We start from the raw sequence: 8047 nt of genomic DNA on the forward strand, positions 1-8047 counted from the left end.
AGGATCTCATCTCGGTACCTAATGGCAGTCAGGCTACCTCTGGCGAGCACATGGAGGGCTGTGAGGCCCCCCAAATAAATGCCACCATGACTGACCCACCGCCAAACCGGGCATGCTGGAGGATGTTGCAGGCAGCAGAATGTTCTCCACGGCGTCTCCAGACTCTGTCACGTCTGTCACATGTGCTCAGTGTGAACCTGCTTTCATCTGTGAAGAGCACAGGGCGCCAGTCGCGAATTTGCCAATCTTGGTGTTCTCTGGCAAATGCCAAACGTCCTGCACGGTGTTGGGCTGTAAGCACAACCCCCACCTGTGGACGTCAGGCCCTCATACCACCCTCATGGAGTCTGTTTCTGACCGTTTGAGCAGACACATGCACATTTGTGGCCTGCTGGAGGTCATTTTGCAGGGCTCTGGCAGTGCTCCTCCTTGCACAAAGGCGGAGGTAGCGGTCCTGCTGCTGGGTTGTTGCCCTCCTACGGCCTTCTCCACGTCTCCTGATGTACTGGCCTGTCTCCTGGTAGCGCCTCCATGCTCTGGACACTACGCTGACAGACACAGCAAACCTTCTTGCCACAGCTCGCATTGATGTGCCATCCTGGATGAGCTGCACTACTTGTGTGGGTTGTAGACTCCGTCTCATGCTACCACTAGAGTGAAAGCACCGCCAGCATTCAAAAGTGACCAAAACATCAGCCAGGAAGCATAGGAACTGAGAAGTGGTCTGTGGTCACCACCTGCAGAACCACTTCTTTATTGGGGGCGTCTTGCTAATTGCCTATAATTTCCACCTGTTGTGTATTCCATTTGCACAACAGCATGTGCAATTTATTGTCAATCAGTGTTGCTTCCTAAGTGGACAGTTCGATTTCACAGAAGTGTGATTGACTTGGAGTTACATTGTGTTGTTTAAGTGTTCCCTTTATTTTTTTGAGCAGTGTATTTTAAAGAAATTGATACAACAGCATCACTTATTGGGGAAAAGAGACAGGGCAACTCTAAAAGGGTAGTATAGAGCCCCACAGTTGAGGTGACAACCATTAAACGTAGCAGTCACAGGAAAGTGGTTCCAATCGTTTTTCCACCATTCATTTTTCCCCAGAGGGGATTGTAGAAACACTTAAGGGCCGTTCCATGTAGGCTTACCCTGAAGTGACATGTAAGTCTCTCGGACAAGGTGACTTATCAATATATTCGGTTCTATTTACTCAGATTCGAAAATACTAATTAGCATCAAAATAGACATGACTACAAATCCCTGCAAGTCATCTCTAGCTGACACCTTTGCTGACTGGTATTGTGTCAATTTAAAACTTGCATAAGACAGTTCAAAGAATTGTTAACTTAAATGTAGATCGTTACTACAGGGTCTTACCTTTTCGTCGATTCGGATCTTGTCCAGATCATGGCATTTGTAGTTCTTTATGGTAGCCACATTAACATTTCCGGGGGGATAGAATTCAGACGATTATATTTGATGAAAGTCACCTTGTCCTAGAGATATTTACACGGTTATCAAAATGCCACGCGAAACACAGCCCTCAAGTGTTTCTAAAACCCCCTATGGGAAAAATAAATGTTGGAAAAACGATTGGAACCATTTCCCTGTGACTGCTAGGTTTTATGACTCATACTGGGCTACTGAATATAGCCCAGTCACATCACCAATTGCGCCGTTCTCCCGCGTGTTGTTGAAAGACCAAGCCAAAAGTAGTTTGACGTTTGGGACACAAGTCTTGCTTCTTGGTAAGACTGATTTAACGCGAGAATGTAAACACACAACTTGTATGAAAGCTGTTTGTTTAGGCATTTGGCAATGTGAAACCAACCGGAACAAAATGTAGAAAAAAATCCAAATCCAACTGATTCTATAGCTCAGAACTGTATGAAGACACCTGAAATTCAAAATATTTAGTGTTTAACAGTCACATGTACAGGGTTGCAGGTGTGAGTGCAAGGTACAGTGAAACATCTTTGGCTTCGAGCTCCAACATGCAGAACTAAATGAAATAAAACAATGAAAATGGCAATAAAAACAATAGAACTAGAAGCAGTAATAACAGAGGGTCTTTGCGGGAATGGAATTTATTTACAAGAGATATTTTACAGCGCAGATGATGCCTTGATTGATAACCAGTGAACTCCCAACAAGACACATACCTTTGAATGAGGCAAGTGATTTAAAAACGGCAGACTGTCCTGCAGAATGTTGAGCCAAACTAGACTTAAGCTTCCAACCTTGGCTAGAATACATTTGTGAAAAAATAATAATTCAGTACAGCCCATAGAAAATGTCAAGTAGTCATAGAAAACCCAAACACGGTTAGTCTGGGGAAAGATTTGTCAGGAAATATTCACAAGTGTGTCTATTAGTTTCAGTGGGGAAAATATAAGCTGCAGTTTTATTACAAGAATGCAGACAGTGAAAGATGCATCTTTACAGCTTTTTAGCAGTTAAAAACCACATTTGTCTAGTGAGAACAGACAAACATGACATTGCTTGATTAACATTACAAAGCTCAGGGTTGCGTCAAGCATAAAACAATCCTACAGGATTGTACATATAAAAAAACTCACTAAATTGAGCCCACATCCGCAAAAGATTGATGCCATGGGTTCAGTTACACATTTTGGCAAGATGTCTCGTGTAGTAAAAAAATTAATGTGCGGAGAAAACACCCCCAATTAGAACAGTTCTCAGCATTGGTGAGCAAAGGAAAGAAAAATCAATTCAATGACAGTTTCTCTGGGGGCTCGATGAGAGAGACCTCTTGGTACCTAGACAGCAAGAAACACAATATGGTTAAAAAAAAAAAAAAAATCATTCAGACCCACCAATTCATGTTCAATCTAATAGAAATCTATAAAATTACTATATGAACAAGTAGTTCCCCTTAAAATGAAATGTCCAGTAAGCTTACACACATGGTTATTTTATACTGAACGAAAATATAAAACGCAACATGTAAAGTGTTGGACCCATGTTTCATGAGCTGAAATAAAAGATTACAGAAATTTACACTATGCACAAATTTGTTTACATCCCTGTTAGTAAGCATTTCTCCTTTGCCAAGATAATCCAGCCACTTGACAGGTGTGGCATATCTAGAAGCTGATTAAACAGCACAATCATTACACAGGTGTACCTTGTGCTGGGGACAAAAGGTCACTAAAAAGGTGCAGTTGTCACAACACAATGCCACAAATGTCTCAAGTTGAGGGAGCGTACAATTGGCATGCTGACTGCAGGGATGTCCACCAGAGCTGTTGCCAGAGAACTGAATGTTAATTTCTCTACCATAAACCACCTCCAATGTCATTTTAGAGAATTTGGCAGTACATCCAACCGGCCTCACGGCTGCAGACAGTTGATGAAACTGAGGAGTATTATTCTGTCTGTAATAAACTATTTTGTGGGGGAAAACTCATTCTGATTGGCTGGGCCTGGCTACCCAGTGAGTGTAATGGCTGTGCCCCTGCCCAGTAATGTGAATTCCATAGATTGGGGCATAATGAATTTATTTCAATTGTCCGATTTCCTTATACAAACTGTAACTCTGTAAAGTCGTTGAAATTGTTGCATTTATATTTTAGTTCAGTATAGATTAGCGGCACAAATTAATGGATTGGATACCAATGGAATGTTTACATTGGCAAATATACAAAGTGGATTACAGTGACCACTAGTCATTAATGAACTACTTTCAGATAAGAACATTTAGAAATCCATCTGTATGGTTCACTTACTTTGCGCCCTTGTACTTCTCCCTCACTGATTGCTGTGCATGCGTAGCAGCGTTGAGATACATTTGGTGCAGATCCTCTACGCAAAGCATCAGGTCTTCTAAAGAGTAGCCAGTCACCTCTGCCAGAGACTTGGACTAAAATAAAACAGAAAAAAATAAAATTATAATGTCACTGCAAAGTTATTTGTTTTAGGGCAAAGATATCAGTTGTCATTTGAGTTGTGATCAATTGCAATCTTTTATTCCACACAGGCTAGCGGTCTCTTCAGGGTATGACAATCTCACGCTACAGCTGTATAAGGAACATTTTAGGTTTAAACTTTAAGTGTTGAAAAAAAAAAAAACCTGAAGATCAAATGCAAGCAAGAGATTGCGAGTCAGGGAGGAGCCTGATGATCAAGAAAGTTAGAAACACATGGGTGGGTGATTCCGTGTATACCCCTGTTGTCAGTAAGCAAACCTGTCAACTAGGGAATAGCCTACTTTTCAAACATGATTCTTAGAAAAGCATTTAATATGGAACAGACTTTAGTGACAGTTGGAAATCACATTTTCTATGTGCCAAGATCAGGTATAGAATTTCATTTAATAAGGCCACTTGACCTTCAGTGACACCCAATTGGCCAAGGCATTATTGGCCCATCAATGTCATATATTAACATTAAAACAGCAAGTGAGACAAAAAAAAAAGCCTTTACTGTGAAGACTTGCATACATACACACGAGGAGAAAGAAAAACGTTACTTGTGTTAATGTTTCTCTCCCAAAGTAATCAAAACAGACAGTGAGAGCCAGTGGCAGATATTCTGCAGGGAGAGAGTTCCTGTCCGCACCAGCTACCAAATCCTGGCCTACGGCACCGAGGCCAAGACCTGTTTAAGACGCTACATTCTGTTGCCCTATTTTGAATGGGGCATAACGGCCAAACCAGAAGGTCAAGGAAACTCCTACCCTGGTAGAACGCTTACTGCGGCATTGCAAACTTACCCATGAGCCTCCTGTTATTGTGTGGTTTGCCAAAACTAAGGCGGCCGCAGCAGTCTGAGAGGGGAGGTACTTCAGGAAAGGGTCTGAGTCTACTAGACTGAGCTCCCCTAGGAACTAAGACAAAGTTTGTCAAAGAATTATAAAATATCTATAAAACCACAATTTCAACTTAAATTACAAAATGTGAACGCCACAACAACGTGTGCTCTACTCACCATCGACAAGCTCTCCACCTTGCTGCCGACAGGCTGGGTGAGAAAGTACTGAGTGAGAAACTGGTTGATGGTAGGAGAGGCCAGATCAAAGGAGAGCACTTTCAGCACCAGATGCTCCATTCGCAACACTTGCTTCTTCGTGTAGGTGTCGTCCGTGATGTAAACAAACTCTGCGACCTCCGGGGGGTAGATCTCTTCAAATTTCCTGCATTTGAAGGAAAACCAGTGTGATTAAAGCAAATCGCTTAGATTGGCACTATCAATTAAAAAGGAGTTCATCTCTAGGGTTGACACTTTCAGTTAAAGGGATAGCTCCTGCCAAAATTAAAGTGTCAGATGTTGGTGCCAATCTTTTCCATTCATTTGGGACAGAGGCCTAATACATCTAGTGGGCTTTACACAACAGATAGCAAAGACTGTTTACTCAGCACACCTTCGAGCACACAAAAAGGATGGCTATGTTGGGGGGGGGGGGTCTACAACACTTACGACGCCAACAACATTGCAGCGGTCCCAACCAACTGCAGCTTCCCCCGCAGGACTGACATGGAAGACAGGAAACGGTCGATGTAGTTCACTGCAAGGTAGAGCGTCTCGTTCTGGAGCTTGTACTCCTCTCCAACCTCCACCAGCCAGTCAACGAGGATGGCCCGCATGCTGTTGGTGATGTCTGGCTGCTTTTTCATGTAGCCTGCTTTTGGTCTGGATTTAACCTAAGGACAAGAGTGCATAAGGACAATGAGTCTTCACAACACTGTAGTTACAGTTCAGTTATTTGTGTGAACTGAAAAAATGAATTGCGCACGCCAGTTTGCTCACCTCCATTTCTCTTAGATGCGTGTGTATTTCTGAAGCATACTCCGTTGCCGCGTTCACTGGCTTCTCGTCACCTTCAATAACTGACATATCCATGGGAGAATCTGTATAGAGCAAAATCATTTGAAAACGTTTGACTTTCGAATCCATATGAGACGACACCATGTTCATATCAGAGTATTGAAAGGGTAAATAAATCGGGGCTAAATAAATAGATAGATGAAGTCCAGCTGGATTACTCACCGTCAAAACTAACATTCATGTTAGACACACATGTTGCTGTTATGTCAAGAGAGGCGAGAGGCTGCCTTAGAAGGGTAACTGTTGGGTTCAGTTTCAGGGAGGAAATCTCTGTGGAGGGCTTGGCCTTGAGGGACACCGGTTTCTTGGAGCAGGCATCATCAGGCTCATCCACATGAATCTGGAAAGCAGGCTGCTTGCTGCCCAGCTTCTCTGAATAACTTTTAGGTATTTCATTTTCGCAGGACAGCACCTGAAATGAGGACAGAATTTCAAATATTTCAGTGCTCATGGTTTCGACAATGAGTTAGCCATTTCATGTAAATTAATCATTTTAATATGGGAAGAATTAGGTTTGAGAATGCAAGTTGGCCATCCCAACTAGCACAAGAGATTGACAGTATAAAATGGCGGACTAACGTTACTTGGAAGGGAACCTACCCAACTATCAGACATTAAAAAATTAGACAAAAATACATTCAGTAAAATGGAGATGAAATTCTAAATTATCAAAATAAACTGCGCTTGGTCGTGAATTTAAAAAAAATGTATCCTAAGGTTAGCAAAGGTTAGCAAATTACCTAGCCACCAGGCTTAATCTGCATGCTACTGCTATGTTAGCAAGGTTAGCTAGCTAGGCAACAAGTCTAAGTATATGGTGTTGGCTGGCTAGTGGCTAGTTGGAAGTTACCAACCTGTTTTGTGCCGCGCAGAGTTTGAGGTTTGCTGCGTTTGTTGTTTTGCAAGGCTCCCAGGACAGTTCTCTGTGGTGCTTTGGGGACAATGTTCTCCTGGTTGTCCACCCGGTTTTTGAGTGTACCCCTCTGTCCGGACAGCATATTTTCCTGGTTTTGGTATTCTGGCAGTGGAACATCAACCGCGCTTCCGTGTCCTTGGTTTGATCCTGACATGTTGTCCTCCGTTCCTGGCTCACTAACGTCAAACAAGTCACTGCAGAAACGTGCAATTTGTTACACAAAATTAAAACAGAACCTTGATGGTAAATAAATAAAATATAAACTGGACTTACAAATGAAAGCACAACTAGAGGCTAGCTAGTTATCGCACAAGTCTGACGTGTTGAGATGACAACAACGTACCGTTAGCAAAAGTCGGAGCTTCAAATTTAAAACCCTATCTGGAACGTTGATGCACCAAAATCCTCTGCATGAAAACCCGACATTAGCTGGCCATGCTGTTTGACAAAATGTTATACATTAACCGATCGCCCAATCTGCTAACTAAATAAAATCCCGTTTCTCAGAGCATGCAGCTAGATATATGTTACTTTTTCTCAGTTCAAGTAGCCCGCGACTATTGAAACGGCCAATCAGAGCCGAAGGAGAAAGTACGTCACGAAGCTACGGCGGCTGATAGAACTCAGATTCAATGTGTCCGCGAATGCACAGCCGTTGAGATTTCGGTGTACACTTTTGTTGTCAGGCGGGACAAACTGAACATGAATATTCAAAGCTCGATTTTTTATAATTTTAATTAATATAATATCGTAAAAACAATTATGATCTCTCTGAGAGCATCTCAAAGTATTGTTACACTCACTTATGTTATACACAGAGTAGACAACCCACGACAAATAAACATTTTACATTTTAGTCATTTAGCAGACGCTCTTATCCAGAGCATACATTATTATTATTTTTATTTTTTTCATACTGGCCCCCCGTGGGAAACGAACCCACAACCCTGGCGTTGCAAACGCCATGCTCTACGAAGCCGGCCATTCCCTCCCCTACCCTGGACGACGCTGGGCCAATTGTGCGCCGCCCCATGGGTCTACGACAGAGCCTGGATTCGAACCAGGATCTCTAGTGGCACAGCTAGCACTGCGCCACTCGGGAGGTGTAAACCACAAATTATTTAATATTTGATATATTGAAATACTCTATAAAAAAAAAAAGTATATAATATATATATATATAACCTTAAATCGTAGCTTTTTAACTAGCTCATCTGTATGTTTTTTAAACATTACATCTTTGTCAATCCAAATACCCAAATATTTATAGGCGGGAACCCGATCGA

At 42.2% G+C, this 8047-nt stretch overlaps 1 protein-coding gene across 2 annotated transcripts; it reads right to left on the reverse strand.

Moving 5' to 3' along the window:
• Positions 1–2072: 2072 nt before the first annotated feature.
• On the reverse strand, positions 2073–7320 carry LOC311104951 (cyclin-A2-like). 2 transcript variants are annotated; one of them, XM_084146940.1, is made up of 9 exons: positions 7105–7320; positions 6700–6955; positions 6008–6257; positions 5768–5868; positions 5438–5661; positions 4949–5153; positions 4734–4847; positions 3748–3881; positions 2073–2778 (listed from the first exon to the last, which is right to left on the reverse strand). In XM_084146940.1, the coding sequence occupies exons 2-9, from the start codon at positions 6913–6915 to the stop codon at positions 2727–2729; spliced, it is 1296 nt and encodes a 431-aa protein (XP_084003066.1). In that variant the 5' UTR covers positions 6916–6955; positions 7105–7320; the 3' UTR covers positions 2073–2726. The 2 variants fall into 2 exon arrangements, with proteins under 2 accessions (XP_084003066.1, XP_084003067.1); XM_084146941.1 differs by having other exon boundaries at positions 7035–7305.
• Between the last annotated feature and the right edge of the window lie 727 nt (positions 7321–8047).

This window comes from Coregonus lavaretus (genome assembly GCF_964263955.1).
Source record: "Coregonus lavaretus genome assembly, chromosome: 29".
Taxonomy (NCBI): domain Eukaryota; kingdom Metazoa; phylum Chordata; class Actinopteri; order Salmoniformes; family Salmonidae; genus Coregonus; species Coregonus lavaretus.